Source organism: Arvicanthis niloticus, chromosome 8 (assembly GCF_011762505.2).
Source record: "Arvicanthis niloticus isolate mArvNil1 chromosome 8, mArvNil1.pat.X, whole genome shotgun sequence".
Taxonomy (NCBI): Eukaryota; Metazoa; Chordata; class Mammalia; order Rodentia; family Muridae; genus Arvicanthis; species Arvicanthis niloticus.
Genome location: NC_047665.1, coordinates 24561292 through 24579419, shown reverse-complemented (window position 1 = coordinate 24579419; position 18128 = coordinate 24561292). Strand labels below are relative to the sequence as shown.

The window sequence follows — 18128 nt, the reverse complement described above, 5'->3', positions numbered from 1 at the left end:
TTCATTTAGTTGTATTTCTGTGTGCATATGTGCACACACAAGGGAAGAGACGACAGGCTCTTTGGTCTTGGGGTTAAGAGCCTATAAATTTGGATGTATTGACTTCCTGAAGTTTAGGAAACACATATGGCATGCTCAGTGTGAAGGACCATGCTGTGAACGAGCGTCACCAGGCTGTTTGGTAGCAGCAGTCCCATAGATCTCATACTGAGCCTTCATGGTCCTGAATCACCATGGTTCGCCTGAGAGATGCTTCTGGTGACATAGCAGCATCCAGAGGATGCTACAGGAATTGTGTGGAAGTTCCTGTGACAGCCACTCTGTAGGAACAAAGCCACAAGTCATCATCCCAATCATGGAAAAAATAAAACTTGGCTCCACCAAGAGGACACAAAGAGGAAGGCTTGAATTTTTGGCGGCCTACCTTGAAGTCTGACCATTCTCCTTCTCCGGGCTGGAATAGGTATTTGAGGTTCTCACAGGACAGTTACCACGATAGCATCACTTGGATAGACAGAGTCTCAGGCCCTACTCTAGATGTTATAAATAGAAAACCTGAGTGAGAGCCTAGAATTCCATTTGAAGAAGCCTCAGGTGGTTTCTGTGCATGTCAAAAAGACCCACTGCTGAGTGTCAAGTCTGTTCCTCATTCCCTATGCATCTGGTAAGGAGGGCTGACCAGTGCTTTCTTTACCTGTAGCTATTCCACTGTTTCAGTGAAGCCAGCTGCAGATTGAAAATATAAAGGTGAAAGTCCCACAGACAAATAGCTCATGATTTAAATTAATTACAATATTTATATATTTTTAGTTATTATTTATTTCTTGCTATGCATGTGATGATTTGAGTGGCCCTATGGGCTCATATATTTGAACACTTGTCCCCAGTTGGTGATGTCATTTGGGAAGGTTATAGAATCTTTAGGAGTTGCAGCCTCGTTTGGAGAAAGCAATCACTGATTTGCAGTGTGTGTGTGTGTGTGTATGTGTGTGTGTGTGTGTGTGTGTGTGTTATAGCCTCACTCCATTTTCTGCTCTCTGCTTCCTGAATGCAGATACAATGTGGCCAGCCAGCTTCCTGTTCCTGCTTTCGTGCCATGCCTTCCCCCCATGAAGACTCTATTTCTCTGAAACCATAAGCTAAAATAATATCTTGGTCATGGTATTTTGTCACAGCTACAGAAAAATAACTAATAATGTCTATTTTATAATTTGGACCTTAATAAAGGCATCATGAAGGTTTGAATATACTTAGCCTATGGGAAATGGCTCTATTAGAAGGCGTGGCCTTACTGGAGGAGGTGTGGCCTTGTTAGAGGAAGTGTCACTGTGGAGGTCTCATACTTATAAGACCTCCACAGTGTGACCGTGTGAGAGTCTTGACAGTGTGAGAGTCTCCTCTTGGCTGGCTGGGGAAGATAGTCCTCCTGGCTGTCTTCAGATCAAGATGTAGAACAAGATGTAGACTGGCTTCTCTGGCACCAAGCCTGCACGCTGCCATGCTTCCTCCATGATAATGGACTAAACTTCCGAAACTGCAATCCAGCCCCAATTAAATATTTTCCTCGATAAGAGTTGCCTTGGTCATGGTGTCATTTCACAGCAATTAAACCCAAAGACAGGCATGTATAGGTATTAAAGAAAAACCCTAGTCTACATGGTACGGCTATAATTTGGGTTTTGTAATGTCCCTCAAATGCCTGTGTGTCAATAAAGCACTTGGGCCTCAGCTTGGTGCTACTAGGAGGTGGTGGAGCCTTTAAATGGTGGGGCCTTAGGGAGGGTCATTAGGACATTGGTATGACTGTGAAGCTTTGGGATGTCAGCCTCTCCTTCCTTCTTCACCACCCTACTCCCACCCCCCTGGCCATGAGGTGAGCAACTTGACACACATGCTCCCAGCCTTGATATGCTGCCTCACCCCGGGAGCTGAAGCACAGGGACTCCTAAATGGTGAAGCACAGTAAAATCTATCTTCTGAGTTAATGATCCTAGCGATTCTGTTATCTGTGATGGAAAGCTAACACACGCACTACCCAGGGTTCCAGACATCCACTAGAGGTCTCAGAACGTATGCTCTATGGATGAAGAACATGGCTATACTGAGTTGTCTAACAAATGGGGTTCGGGCTGGAGAGATGGCTCAGTGGTTGAGAGCACTGGCTGCTCTTCCAGAGGCCCTGAGTTCAATTCCCAGCAACCACATGGTGGTTCACAACCACCTGTGATGGGATCTGATGCCCTCGTCTGGTGTGTTTGAAAACAACTACAGTGTACTCATACATAAAATAATTTTTTTAAAAGAAATGGAATTCAAATGCTGAAAACAGGAACTGGAGAGGCCACTCTGCAAGTCAAAGCCTCTAAGGACCTTTAACACATGACTCGTAAGTGCTGCAGAAAGGCAGGAGAAATGGGGCCTCGCAGATAGCTTACATCACAGGAACAGTCTAGTTCAGAGAATGCACCAAACGAGCTTTGGAATTTGTAGTGGGGGTTGGAAGTGTCTCGACTTGGTCAGTGCAAGCCTGGAGCTTTATTCTTTAAAGCTATGCCTTGTCAAATTAGCTGTATGGCTCAAACGTAATGTGGACAGACAGGCCTGCCAGGCACAGATTTGTCAAGCAGATGATGTGAGGGAGAATAAGTTTTATCCATGGCAAGACTGCAAGGACAGATGACACTCAGCAGGGACGGCAGGCCAAATCTGCAGGATCCATAATACAACTGGCAAGCCCTAGGGACCAGGCCTTGTCCAAGTGGAAGCGACAGCGCGAAGGAGCTATCAAATTAACTCACTGAGCTGGAAAAGATTCAGGACTTCTATCCCTTTCAAGGAAAAAAAAATCTTAAAAAAAAAAAAAAAAAAAAAAAAAAAAATCAGAATATTCCCAAAGGAAGTATGGTCACAGAAGCAGGGACACTTGAGACATAACAGCAAAAAACGGTCAACGTTAGAATTTCCTGACTTTCCATCGGCCTTCTTTGGGCCTCCCTCTGCTCAGTGAAAGATGAGTTTGGGTAAATTACAAAGCAGTAGGAATTAGTTTTATTCACTGGCAGTATTGGGAATAGAGGCAGAGCCTGCAGGAATCCTGACTCTACAAGTAATCATTGCAAAAAGAAATTCTCCATCTCATCTGTGATATGCTGCGTGTAACCCTAGAGCTGGGTGTCACAGTGTTATCAATCCATGCAGAACACAGAACAGCACATGCCGGGCCCCTTGTCTGCCTAAAAGTCTGCCCAGCAAGAGAGATATATGATGGTAACTTTTCTCCCCACTGCATTTGCAATAAAACTCACCCAGAGCTCCAGGAAGGGTTAGGAATGTAATTCAGCTTCCATAAATCAAGACTAAAATTAAGACGGCCAGATCTGTAGCAGCCTGTTCAGGTGTACAGAGAATTTGAAATTTAGTGCCCTGGTAATGAGTAGCAGCATATTATCTAATTATGGAGAGAAAGAAGAAATACTGCTCTCTGGGGTTAAAAAAGCTAAATGTTCTAATCCATTAACTCACCACATCTCTGCCAAAGCTAGATTAATATTAAAGTTCTTCTAATATTTGTCCTTTTTTTTTCTTTTAGGAAAAGTCAAATGTTAAGGAAAAATATAACTGAAAAGGCCACAGTTCACAGTGATTCTAATGTGAGTACTGACTTGTCAAGCAGTTGTGTTTTATCTTTTGGAGTGATATACGTGTGTAGCTGATTACAGGGCAGTTCTATACTTCCCCAATCGTAAATCTGTTTAAAATTTTATCATCAGATCTTGAAGCTATTCTGGACAGATTTCAAGGAAGGCTCTCATAAATTCGATACACCTGTAAGGACAGTGAATCCCAGGTTTCCACACCCTCTGCCTCACCTTCTTTCTTGCCTTTGCCCTTGTAGAAAACCTACAGTGCCTGTTTCTGACCCTAACTATAGGCATAAAGAGGTGAAATCAGGGAATAAAAAGTAAAAATTCCCATATAAAGCAGTCTCACTTCATGAAATATTTCACTTTCTATGGTTCCAGTTACCCACTATCAAGTATACTCCAAATAAACAAACAAACAAATAAATAAATAATACCCAAAATCCAAAGAAATAAACAATTCACTTGCTACACTGTGAATACTTTGGAACAGCATGATGACTTTCTGCCCTACCTTTGCCTCTGTCAATTATCTTTGTCCAGTGTATCCACACTGTATACTCTACCTACCCATGAGTCACTGTAACTGTTGTCAATTACCTTTGTCCAGTGTATCCACACTGTATACTCTACCCACCCATGAGTCACTGTAACTGTGCTGGTTGCCAGATTAACTGTGGTGTCAGACGTACATTGTTGTAATTGTTCAGGGTTATTCTATCATTTACTGATTGGCCTTTTACCTTACCTAATTTATAATTTTCATCGAACACGTGCATATATAGGAAAAAGTATAGTATGTGCAGAGTTAGGAACGATCTGTAGTTTCAGTCACCAGGTGGACCTTCTTAGCATTTATCTGCCTGCAGATAGAGGGTGGGAGACAGCTGCCTGTAAAAACCTTACAGAGATCATCCATTAACTGGATGAGGGGATTAGCAGGGAAGTGAGCTCATAATAAATGAATTCCTGTATCTATGTCTATGAACAAATGGCCTTTTTAGGTATCGCCTCCTTATTTTAAACTAGTATTTGTTCTAATGACTGAATAAAAGTCATGGGCTCTTGACTAAGGTACAATGCTTTCTTATTTGGAGTTATCTGTTTCTCAAGTTTGCATGTGGAATAGAGGCATGAAACTCATCTGGGCAGGAGAATCAGTGAACAATATGGCTGACAGGTTGTCACCAACCCGACAAGGTCATACGAGTCTTATCTATTACATTTCCATCTGAGGTGTTATTTAGCATGTGGCCACCAGAAAGTCGGTATGAGTTAACATGAAGTTCCCAGTACAGGGCCCAGAACACAGTAGGCAGTTCTATTTAATACTTAGTATTTACTTCCAAAGAATGGTGGGGTCAGGATGCCACCAAAGAACACTTTGTGTGCCCTGCGGGTCTGGTCCCAGGTTGTCATAGTCTCTGAAGCTAAGAATGTGTTGTACCTTGTGCTATCCACGGCAGGCGCTAAATACACCTATAGCAAGCACCCAGCAGTCAGGAAACAGATTTTGAGGCTTTAGAGACAGAAATGGTGGAAAAGAGGCAACCACTTTTCAAACACAGCACACATCTGAGTGGTCACATTTCTCAAGCATCTCACAGACGTCTCAGAAGCAAAGTAAGCACAACGGTTATGTCTCTTGTTCAACATTTTGAAGGAAACAAGGACTGGGCTGGACCGTAAAGGTGGTGAAGTGAATTCGCTTTTTCCCATAGTTAGATGATGTCCTGCTGCCTTTTGTCTTATGCCAGAGGAGTCACACGATGAGCGGGATGGCATCTCAGGGATGGCAGGTAGGGAGGACCAACGTGTAGTGTTTATGATTACCACCGAAAGTGAAACAAGACCAGCGTCCTGGGGGAAGTGTGTCCTCATCAGACACACTGACTTAGCCAGTGTCATCACTAACCAGGGTCAGAGTGTCTCATCACCAACCTAGAGAGTGCTTGTCTCATTCTGACTTGGTTTCTAATGCAGTAATGTTTAGAAGTGAGGCTTTTTGCTTTTTAAAAAAATCATATACTTAATGATAAAAACAGGACTCATCCCAAGTGCTGACTACTTCCACATCTCTTGCTCTCTCCCTGGAAGTTTGAATGATACCACCTAGGATCCCTTCCCTTCTCTGGCTCTCCGAGTGCTGCGGACTGAACACAGGGCCTAGCACATGCTAGGCAAGCACTCTATCACTGAGTTACACCCTGGCCCTTCATTGTTTTCTTAAGTCCATGTTTCTCGGTGTAGTCTAGGCTGGCCTTGTTCTCACTCAGCCACACTGTGGCTGGGTTATGAACATGCAAGGCCACAATATGCCTGAGTCTCTCTCTGTTATTTGGAAAGATGAGCTCTAACGCTCAATAACTTGTCAGTATTAAACCAGTGCGAGTTATTGCTTGAACAGAGCTGTGGTTAACAGTCCCTGCTCTTGGTGCTACAACGGCAGACTCAGCGCTTGCTGGCTTTCGGATGAGATGAGATGGTGAAGCTCAGTTTCTTACGTCATCTTTCAGTATGCCCAACAAGAGAAAGGCGGCATTAGCTTAAGAAGAACACATTTAATTCCCTGGCAGTAGGGGCTCAGTGATTCACTTCACCTCAGTAAATACTGAGAATAGGAAAAATAACAAACAAAAGTTGATTTTTAAAACCACATTTACTAGCTCACATAAATATTTTAAGAACAAATATACCTATCTTCCCTTTCTGATCCCTCAACACAATTTGTCATAGGTTTTAGTAAATTAACTACAATAAATATCTAAGAGAAAAATGAATTTTAAAAACACAAAAAGGTAAACAGCCAGATGTGCCACCAACAGCGACTTTTTTTAAAGTTGAGCCACTGATTTGCAACTGTTACTAAAATCAACTTCGCCTATAAAAACAAAGTTTGTAATCTGATCGTGATTTGTTTGAATGACAGCTGAACTTTACATTAATAAGGGACAAAGAAAACATTCAGATTGAACTTACATGTTAAAAATTCTACCGACATTAACAAAGAAACAATGACGTCATATTAATTTACATTAGTACCATGGTCCAAATACATTTTCCATTACACTTCTATTCTGGCTGCTGCACAGCAGGGGCTTCTAGTGGGAGTTAGCATACAGTCTGTTCTTGATGAAGACAACACTAGACAGATGTTGCCTGATGTCTGGGTAATATTGAATGTGACAAAACCAGCGAGACACATTAAGATATTTCTCCTTTTCTTGAACTGTCAGGTCGACCTAAGAAGAGATTAAAAACACAACATATAATATTCACTGTACGTGAGCAGAGCTGTCAGCACTAGGAGATGACTGACAGAAAGTGAGAAACACCCAATCCCCGAGTCTTCAAAGCCAACATATTTATACTGAATGGAAAGCTGCAGACACGTGTGATAGCAATATATATAGCTTAATATTTTAATGTGCAGTTCAGAACCAGATGTGCTTTCTAAGAAAATATCAAACTTTCCATAAATATAAAAATTGACATTAATACAGAATTTAAAGGCCCAAAGGGGTTTTCACTTTACTGAAAAAAAGAAAATGAGAGATAAGAGTTTTCAAAAGACTAAGATATGATTCTTTCTCTGGTTTCTTAGTAAACCTCTAAAATGAAGATATCTAACATATTTAATAAGGGAATGTTCTGTTAATAAAAAGAAAAAAATATGTATACAGAGAGGGAGCAAGGCAGACAAAGAGGGAAACAGAAAATTGCTACTTTCCTTCTCAAATTCAGAGGGAGATACCACCCTCAAAGACAGTAACCTGCTTAGTTTTAAGTGCTTACAGTTTAATAGAGACACATGACTTAAAAGAATGGCTGATTAAATTACTCAGCCCAGTTCACTGTGGGCAGTAAAATGATTCACATCACCCAGCATCTCTGATACAAAGGAGAGGCACTTATCATTCCCCTGGGATCAGATTCCAAAGTAGGTGGTGACAAGATTTTCTCTAAGGCAAATTTTAGGAATAAGTTGTTCAGTAAAAAGGAAGCCACACAGGGAATTAACTGGAAACCATCATTTCACATGTGGGTGGTTTAGACCCTCCACTCAAGGTTAATTCTTAAGTCTTGAAAGGACACTTAAGTCTCTATAACACAAAGAAAATAAAAACAAAACAGCTTGGGCCCCACAGGCCCACACCCACCCAAAGAGGTTTGTATACCCGCAGGCACTTTAGTGATGGGATGTCCCAAGGCTGTGTCTAGGTGTGTCGATAGGCAATACCTGCCAAGTCACAGGACCTAGCAAGTGAAAGTCAAACTAGTGTGCAGTAACTTCGGGAACATAAAACACTAATAATAAAAGAGCAAACATTGTATTTGTCAACTTCCTTGACTTAAGTTGCCCAGAGTCTCAATGCTGTTACAGTTACATACCATGTGAGCCTCACACACCAGAGTCAGCACATGGGCCGATGTAACAAATGATAAAAACCGCACTGATTGGGTTTCAAGAGGAGCAGGTCTGTGACTAGTTGTCAGAAAGACCTATGACTTGCCTACATTAATGGAACAATTCATCACATGGAGATAATAATCCGTAAGTATTACTCAAGAAGACTGAGCAAGAAAGTCTTTTTTAGTGTAAAGACAAATTTTTATTATAAGAGAATTTAGGTTTCACACATTCCTGATATTTAGGTTTGAAATAAAAGGAGCATCTGATACATTTACGCAGAAAAGATGAAGTAGTCACTTGTGGGACTTAGTCTGTGCTCAGAAAACACTTTGTAAATGAATACACACACACACACACACACACACACACACACACACACACACATATTACTCTACCAATATATTACAAATATCACCAAAGACTTTAAGAGAAGATTGGGTTTTTGGTTGCTCTTTTTGCTGTGGTTTGGTTGGTGTAAGGACTGAATATGGCTTGACATGGCAGCCAGTGTTTTCCGAGTTACTTCTAAGACCCCTAAATGCAAGGCTTTATAAAAGCTCAGGGACAGGGGCACAGCTCAGTGGCAGAATGTACTCCTGTCTTGCTGGCCCAGATTCCCTTTAGAATCAACTGTAAAATGAAAGAACAAACAATGACCTTTTTAGAATTTTAGAACTATTTCATTACAAGACTTGATGACTTAGCAATTTCCCTAAAATTATTTTTCAGGATGAACTAAAATACAGAGTACCAAGTTTCCAAACACTAAGGTAGGAATAATTATTTGTCTTCAGCTTGCACACTGAGATTTAACCTAGTGAAATATATGTATTCAATATTTATATTGTGAAACATTTGTTAACATACAGAACTAGTATTTGTTGCTACCAGGCCTATTATTTAAAAGACTAGCAACTGAGGACATAAGCCAAAATAAATATTCTCCAACCTACACACTTCACATTTGTAGTCCCTAAGGACTACAGTCCAACCTAAGGATAAAATTACTTGTATTCTCATAGCTTCCAAATCTCCTAATATTTTCCAAACCAGTCCAACAATTTTTGGAGAGTGTCTACTGCATGGCATTCTCAGTTGACTTAAGCTAATGTCTTTCGACAGGTTAGGGCTCTGAGTCTGAGAAAATGATAACTGAACTTGGCTCATTCTCTCTGTTATTTTTTTTGGAAAACATTTTGCATATAAAGTTACTGTCAATAAACTAAGCAAGAGTTATTTCTCTTTACCAAACTACTTTTAGAAATGGTTCTGATGTGATGATCCTGGGTCACTTCATTTATAACGTTGCTTTCCAACATCCCCTCCTAGTTACTTTCCTTCTTTTTCCAAGGAGGAAGACAACACAAACACTGCTTCCTGCTTCTAGTGGTCTAGACACCAGTATCTGCCTGGTGGTGCCAGCTCGTTCTCCTACTTAACTCACTTTTGTTTATGTTGGACTCAGTACTTACTGCAAACCTTAAAACCAAACAGATGACATTCTGACTTGCTTATTTTCCAGTAAGACGTGTGGGAAACACTCCAGTGCAGTCCACTAGTGCAGCTTGGCACTAGTGCTGGCTTCAGCCTTCCAGGGGCACTAGGCTGTCTCAGGACAGTCGGGATGGTCAGCGTTCCTGGGGTTGTTTCCTTAGCCACCTCTTTCCCTTCTCCTTTCCTTTTCAAAGACCCCGTGTTCCACTGGTGCTCCAGGCTCTGAACAAATGCATTTTAGCTCAGAACACTCTTACAGGCCAGCCACAGCTTTAGAATTAAAAAGAATTCTAACACTCTCAAGGCACAGTCTGCTCATCAGGCACAGTCTACATGGACTCACTGGGAGAGCGACCATCGGTCACCAGTGCTGGAATCAACACAAGCAGTAATGAGCACTGTAAACCCGATCTCAGAACTTCCCAGCCATAGCTGTAACTCTGGGCTTCCAACAGGAACCATCTAAGGGTTATTTCATGACTCACAGGTTCCTGTGCTGATCACAAAGTAAGGCTTTAACAACTTCAGAAGGTAAGTGAAGGGGTGCAGGACTGGGTGAGCATCAATATACAGCTAAAGCGAGCAAAGCTGGAGGAGCTGATGGAACAAGCAGGTGGCTGAGCCAGACCTCGCATCTCTGTACCCCAGCCTACTACCCAGCAGTCACCTTTCTCAGTCTACTCAGATCCAATTAACAAAAATGTCACTTAACACCATGCTGCAACCCTGTCACCTGGAGAGTTTTAGTTTATGAGGCCCACTCCTTAGGAAGGTTTTTCTGCCTGTGGATTCCTTGCCTGTTCTTTGATTGAGAGAAGATACGTATTTTGACTTGTACAAACCCAAAGCAACAGTCAAAGAGATTGAGGGATTAGTCTATCCAATGTTGCTTTGAAAATGATAACCATAAGCCAGGTGATGGAGTGCATGCCTTTAATTCCAGCACTTGGGAGGGAGGAGGCAGGCAGGTCTCTGGGTTCAAGGTTATCCTGTCTACAGAGCAAGTTCTAGGACAGCCAGAACTACACAGAGAAATTGTCTCAAAAATATAATAATTTTAATCACAACAGTTACTATAGGTATAGAAGGCACGTATTCCAGAACAGAAAATATAAGTGGGGATAAATGGGTAATAACTAAGAAAACCCCGATTTTAATATTCAGAACTGAGGGAAAGTTTAAGTTTCCTGAAAGCCAAGGCCTTCCATGTTGCCTGACTCACAGCTGAGTAAGTGCAGCTGGAGCTGGGAGTATTCACACCATAGAATTACGATTGTATTCGCTGCTCTGGCAGAGAAATGTTGCCTAAGTTCTCCCACACTCTGCGCTGAGCCAGCAGAAGAAAATACAAACACATACACTTTACTATCACCTTTGGTTTGAATTAGGAGACATCTTCCTTAATGACAGGAAGCCAGTCCCTAGAGCCCTGCAGACAGTCACTAGGTCAGTCAGCTCAGATCTCTCCCAGTACTAAGCTTTCAGAATTAAGTAATACCAAATATCCCAGCCACAGCCTTGTCCAGGTCAAGTCAGGCTCCCCAAGCTCACAGGCGGTATGTTTGCCACCAGGAGAGAAGCTTAGGTACCTTAGCAGCAAATCCTCTTTACTTTGGAGACTTTTTTCCTCTTGAAATGAGGTAAGCTGTGCCACGTCATCATTCTAAGTTCAAAAAGCTACTAAGACAGATTGACTCTAGGATGGAATAAAAAGAGGCTGCTGTGATTCAGGTTTCAGCTCCAAGAAGCTTTCTTCACATGCAAATATCCTCTACATATACCGAAGACCACAACTAAAAACTGCATTACTGTAGATTCAACAGGAACACACGATACAGGACACCGAATACTGCTAGTTCCAAAGCTTAATCCTGGTAAGCCGGGAGGGACTGAGAAATAAGACACCCACTTCTCCATTTCTTGGCTTTGTGCAGTGAGTCCTGTTTCTTCTAAGCTCACCATTCACCCACTACATTTCACTGCACTAGCAGAGCGATGAGAAGCTTTCTTTCACAGCTGACATGCTGCTTTTTGATGAGGAATGACACAGCCATTCTACATGTTAGAAGTACTGACAGCTAATATAGAAACTTTATATAAGAGTGACAAATTTCTTTGGCTAGTCAAGGACAATCGTATTCTGTACATAATTGTCATGAATCTTTTTCCTGTATAACCTGACCCTTTAAGTGATCGAATTATATTCTGACCTGAAATCAGTACATGGTTCCATTTTCTCTAATTTCTCTATGTAAAACAGCTTATCCAATGAGATTAGTAGTTCCTTGAAAATAAAGGTTAATATTCCTTTTTTATCCCTCTCAGATATAGAATAGTGGGCATGCCCAGGGGGCTCTGGATAACTTTAAACATATAATAGGAGTGTCATGCTAGGGTAACCAAGTAGGCCATGCCAACATTACATATATTTGGTGTAATGGAAGCCTGGCTGCACCCTTTTGAGAAAAAACAAAAGCCTCCTCTGTCCTGTACCTCATTATGTAGTTCTGGATAGCCTTGAACTTGTTGTAACCCTTGTGCCTCAGCCTTCCAAGCCCTGGGATTATAGGTGAATGCCACTACACCCAACTTGAGGAATAACTTAATAAAATCAAGTAGATCCAAATTGAGAAGCATGGCTTAAGTGGAGGACTTAAGTACAGCAACTCCAGTGTCTTCTGGAGGCTGGTGCTAACCAGTCCCACCTTGGCACTGGAGTAAGAGAATGCTACGCTCTTGTGGAGAGGGAAGGACAGGGCAATACTTGATGGCAAGAAAAGTAGTGAAGTAAACAAGAGTCATCAAGTTAGGCTATGACTGGCAATCAAGACACTTGACTCAAGAGCTTGGGCAGAAGGTGCACAGAAGATGGGGTACTGCACGTGGAGGGGATGATGACAGAACCGGGGGCAGTAGCTGTGGAGGAAGAACTGAAGCAAAAGCAAAAGCAAAAGCAAAAATGCAGCAGTCAAAAGTAAACAAGAGAGAACAACTCTGTAAATACTCTGTGGCAAGTGTTGCCTACAATGCTTGTTTTAAAATAACTTTCATTTCGATATGTTGAAATATAATATGATTAAAATCCATGACATTAAAAAGTGATTCAGAATATTACAAAAAAAAAAAAAAAAGAAAGAAAAGAAAAAAAAAAAGAAAAAAAAAAAAAAAGGCCTAATAGCACCCAAATACTCACTATGAGGCGGTGGAGCCCGTAGTACAGTAGGATGTCCGCCAGGGTAATGTTATGACCTGCAAGATAGACTTTATCTTCAAGATAGGAGTTGAGATCCTAGGGGAGAGAAAAGGGAAAAGGGCTTTGATTTACAAACGGTGACAATGTAGCTGTTGTGGCCTGTGACTTAAAACATCTAGAAGCCACCCAACAGAAAAGTACTGAGACTTAATTTCATAAACCTAATCTTTAACTTGGATCACATAAGTAATCCCAGAACTTGGGAGGAGGATGAGGCAGGAGGATTGGGGGGAGAGGTCTGAGGAGACCTTTTGGAAACAAACAGAAAATTGTTAATAACTAAGATTCATTCAAAAATCACAAATTAGATGTCTCCAAGAGAAACAATATCCTAAGTGCCATCTTTGGCCATGTCAGAGCACAAAGCTTTTGTTCTTACACTGTATGAACCACGCTCACTCTGGCTGGGGAGACAGCCCAGTATTACCTACCGAGCCTGCACACAGGCGTGAGGACCTGGTGAGATCCCAGTATCCACGTACAATGCTGTATACTTGTAGCTCCAGTGCTGAGGAGGCAGACACAGGTGCAGCTCTAGAGCTAACTGGCCAACTTCTCTGGCTATCAGTGAGCTCTGGGTTTAGTAAAAACCTGTCTCAACCTAAGAAGGTAGAGAAAGCAGAGACCACCGAGGTGGGCCCTTGACCTCCACCTGATCTGTATACATGCACACAAACTATGCAAAATAATGTTCTTTGTTAATTTTTTCCCAATATAAAAGATTTTTAATTATTAATTGGCTTTTGATAAGTACATATACACTATATGTATGTATATACATATAGTATACATAAATATATACACAGATATAGTGCATATGTACTAATATGTATATATTTTAAACACTTTGGGGAATAGGGAAGAAAGCCACCAAATGAAGATAGGCCTTCTGCTTCCTGGCTCCTGCAGCACAGCTTGCAGAGACAGTCAATATACCTTCAGCAGAGTCTGGGTGTCTTCTTTACTGGAGTGTCCATCTACTCGAGTGATTCTGAACTCTAACCACTGCTGAACTATTGCCTTTTCTTCTGCAGTACTCCCCAGCAAGTGCTCCTTATTGGCTTGCTTGACTAGATGGGTCGCAATGGTACTCAATCCCATTAGACTTGGACCATTGTTTGTTTGTAGAACTGGAATCTTAAAAAGAAAAAGAAACTCTTCAGGAAATGTTAAAAAACAGAGACCATCATCATTGTAAACTGGAAGTAATCCTCTTTATGATACTAAATCATATATAATGGAAGCTAAGACAACAGTAGTCATGGGGTCTATAACTTAACAGCATGCTGGGTGATGGAGCTGGCAGTAACACCTACAAAAGCTGGCCAAACATTACAAAGTAACTCACAACTGCTAGTACACACTGAGGAAAACCAGAAACCACAATACTTTATTATGGGGATAGAATCCAGGGCCTTGCACTGAGCCACATCCCTTGCCCTACAAAAGTTTACTTCTTAAGCAAGTCTGCAGAGGTCTGAGGAGACTCTTTGTAGCAGCGGCCCAGCACTAATTTCAATGCATCTCTAAAACTACCTAAAACCACCACAGCAGGGGAGTAGCCAGGGTGAGACACTTGTACCAGCAATGGAGATGTTTCCAGCTGGAAGTAATGTTTATCACCTCCTCAGGCAGCCAGACTTACTCAGGTCACTCGATGACAAGGACTAATCTACACAGTGAGTTCCAGGACAGCCAGAGCGATTCAGTGAGACCCTGCCTCAAAACCAAACCTAACACCACCAAACAAAAACCAAACCACCCAACCAAATATGAGGAGAAAGGAGATGGATTCGAGGTTAAGAGCACTAGCTGCTCTTCGAGAGGATCAGGGTTCAATTCTCAGTACCCACATGGCAAATCTTAACCATCTATATAACCCTGCAATGTTATATATAGATGTAGATAATCTAATGTATTCTTTGTTTGTTTGTTTTTTGAGTCTGGGTTTTTCTGTGTAGCCCTGGCTGTCCTGGAACTCACTCTGTAGACCAGGGTGGCCTCGAACTCAGAAATCCACCTGCCTCTGCCTTCCAAGTGCTGGGATTAAAGGCGTGTGCCACCACTGCCTGGCAATCTAATGATTCTTAATGCAGATTTAATTACCAGAAACATTATTTTCACATCCATTTTGGGGTTCCATGGTCTTCAAAGTAATCACTTCAGGGGTGGTGCGGTGTGGGGGCAGGTTCTCAGTCTGTAGCTCAGGCTGGCCTAGATCTCTTGGTGATCCTCCACCTTTACCCACTTCCCAAGTCAGATGTGAGCTATTTCTAATGGGTGGATAAGTAATTTCCTCATGGATTGACATACCAGAATTTAATTGATCCCTCTTTTACAGCTGGATCCTTGGACTGTTCCTCGTTATTATTGGTAAGCTCGCCGAGCCGAGCGCATCTTAACTGCTGGTGTATTGCTGCTAGTTTTAACTAATGAAACATGGCGACTTTATCCCTATCCTTTGTATCTGTACTCACAAAACCAGAAACTTTCAGCCGGGGCTCACTGTGAAATGTTCTAATTAAACAAGACACTAAAACCCAACTCTGAACTTCAAAAGTCCTCACATTTTGGTCTCAAACTGAACTTGGGTTTATTCTGTATCACACTACTCTGTTTTGGGTGACTTACTGGACTCAAACTTACATAACTCACTGGTTTTCTGCATCTTTTGAAGTCTAATCCCTTGAACACCAGCTTCTCACTGAAGCTTAAATCCCACTTCCTCAGTGTACTCCTCCCCTGGTGCTTATCCTATTGGGCCCTTCATTGCTGGTGACTGTTCTTCCTGCCCTGAAAGCAAGACTGTTCCTCACGTCTTGGCAATGTTTTCCTAAGCCAAAAAAAGGAGGATGTGCAAAGGAGGCAGGATGAGGACAGGGCGCCTCACCTCCGGGAGAGCCTGCCTTTGCAGTCTACCGCAGGCAAGTCATTTAACCGTTCCAGGTCACATTAAGTTCATGTAAACCCCACAATACTCCTGTACCAAAACAAAAAGGCATTAGGGCCCAAACAAGAACAAGCCATCTGGATCTGGAATCACTCCCCAATGCACACACAAAGTCGGTTTCCCACTACATTCTTCCTCTGGTACTGTCTTTCCACGGCAAATGATGAGTTATAAACGACTCATTTTCGACACCCTAAGAAATCAGGATCCTTGCATCTCACCAGGCATTCCACAGCCCCACACCCGGAAACTTCCTCAGTTCTCTCTCTGAACAATGCACACCCAAGCCGGTGTGTCACCAGGATGAGCAGGACCCTATTCCGTGTTCCCTCCCCCAGGCGGCTTCCAGGAATCTGTACGGTTCGCCCGGCCACACACCCGCCCCACTCCCACGACGGCTCTCAAGGGAGTCGCTGAATGAAAGGACCAGGCACGGCTAACCGCCGCCTACAGGGATCTGAACCTACGGCTCTGCCCACGCCTCCACGAACTGGCTTTCTGCTCCCAGAGGGGATGGTGACATTTGCCTGGAGGTCCAGACCCAGCCACGCTGCCCGCCCCGCATGCACGTGGGGAGTAGAGTCCACTCTTGTGTCCCGGCTGGGTCGCGTAGGCTCCGGGTCACCTCGCCGCCCTGCCGCTTTCCTGCCGCTGCGCCTCACCTGTCGCTCTCCCTGAGCGCTGTACTTATTCCCGGGCTTCAGTCCCAGACTCTTCTCCAGCAGCCTCAGCTCCGCGGCCGCCGCCATCTTCTGGCCCAGCTCCTAGGGGGGCGGAACCTGAACTGCTAGGACATTGATTGAGCAGGAAGTCCGGCCCCCACAGAGTTCTCCCACGATTGGCTGGACGAGCGGCAAGCGCGCCTGCGCAAAAGGGGCGGAGTCAGCGCAGGGCAGGGGGCGGTTCTTAATAAAGGGCGGGATCTGCCAAAGTTCTGAGACTCGTGGATTGCTCGCACTAGGCAAGGGAGAGCACTGAGTGCAGACAGTTTCACAGGAGAATGTATCAGAATTTTAAAGATTGAATAATTATAATGCTTATAAAACTATTTTAGAACAGAAGAAAAATTTAGATTATTTGTTTTATAAATGTAAAGCATTGATTCCCAAACCCATCAAATAGTTCTCCAAAGAAAAAAATTATAGAACAATCTTAGTTTTTAACATATGGATAAAGACCAGTGACCTAGCAAGGGAACTTGAGACTTTTGGTGGTTTGAATGAAAACGTGCCTCCATTTACCCATAGCTGAGTGTCACTTTTAGGAAGTGTGACCTTGTTAGAGAAAATTTGTCAATGGGGGTGGGGTTTGAGGTTTCAGATACACAAGCTAGGTTCAGTGGCACTCTTTCTTCTTGCTGCCTGTTGATCCAGATATAAAACTCTTGGCTCCTTCAGCACCATATCTGTCCGCCTGCAGATAATGGACTAAACTTCTGAACCTGTAAGGCAGCCCTAACTAAATGTTTTTCTTTATAAGAGTTCATAGTAACTCATGGTGTCTCTTTACAGCAATAGAAACCCTAACTAACACAAGTTCAATCTTTATGTGGCGGTTTGAATAAAAATGGTTGTGAATAAAAATGGTTGTCATAGGCAAATAGAGCTGTGACCAAGACAGAAGTTGGTACCAGCGACCAAGGTATTACTGTGACCGGCTTGATTATGCTGTTTATTGGGGGAATACGGAAGATTTGAGACTTAGACTAGAAAAGTGTTTGGATGCTATAAGTGGAACTTAATGGACCTTCCTAGTAGGAGCATGGAAAGCAGTGCTGAGGGTGATTTGAACTGTTCACAAACTGTGAGAGCCCTGCCCAAGAAATTTCAGAGGGGAAGAATATTAGTCAGTGGCCAAAAACCATTTTTATAATAATTCTGGCAAAGAATGTAGCTACTTTATGCCCTTGTCCTAAAAAAATTCACTTGAAAGTGAATTGGAGATTTTGGATTAATATTGTTGGCAGAGGAGATTTCAAGATAGGCTAGGATTGACTGGGTCATGCGGTTGTGAGTGGTCATACTTACACAGATCTAGAATGAAAAGCAGCAAGCTACACAAGGGAAAAAAAAATCACAAAAGATACCGTTGGAGGAGGAAGGGAGCACCAGGATGTTGGAGCCAAGTCTGGTGATACAAAGTTTAAAGAGAAGCCTGATGCTATGTGGAGCAAAGGGAGTGGTGACCTCAGGGCAAGACCCTCACACAGCTAAGCTTCCAACTTGTGAAAGAAATTAAAGAAAAGCTTAAACAGTGATGGAAACCCATTAAAAAAAAAAAAACCCTAAAGCTGATGCACACGTGTTTGAGTGAGGGGGAGAAGGTCCAGCCTAGCAAGCAGTGAACTTGGCAGCTTCACTATGTGGTTCTGGCTTT

At 42.6% G+C, this 18128-nt stretch overlaps 1 protein-coding gene across 1 annotated transcript; it reads right to left on the bottom strand.

The window, feature by feature from the left end:
* Positions 1-6281: 6281 nt before the first annotated feature.
* On the bottom strand, positions 6282-16572 carry Eef1e1 (eukaryotic translation elongation factor 1 epsilon 1). Its single transcript, XM_034511149.2, has 4 exons — positions 16415-16572; positions 13739-13939; positions 12743-12838; positions 6282-6883 (listed from the first exon to the last, which is right to left on the bottom strand). The coding sequence occupies exons 1-4, from the start codon at positions 16499-16501 to the stop codon at positions 6743-6745; spliced, it is 525 nt and encodes a 174-aa protein (XP_034367040.1). The 5' UTR covers positions 16502-16572; the 3' UTR covers positions 6282-6742.
* Between the last annotated feature and the right edge of the window lie 1556 nt (positions 16573-18128).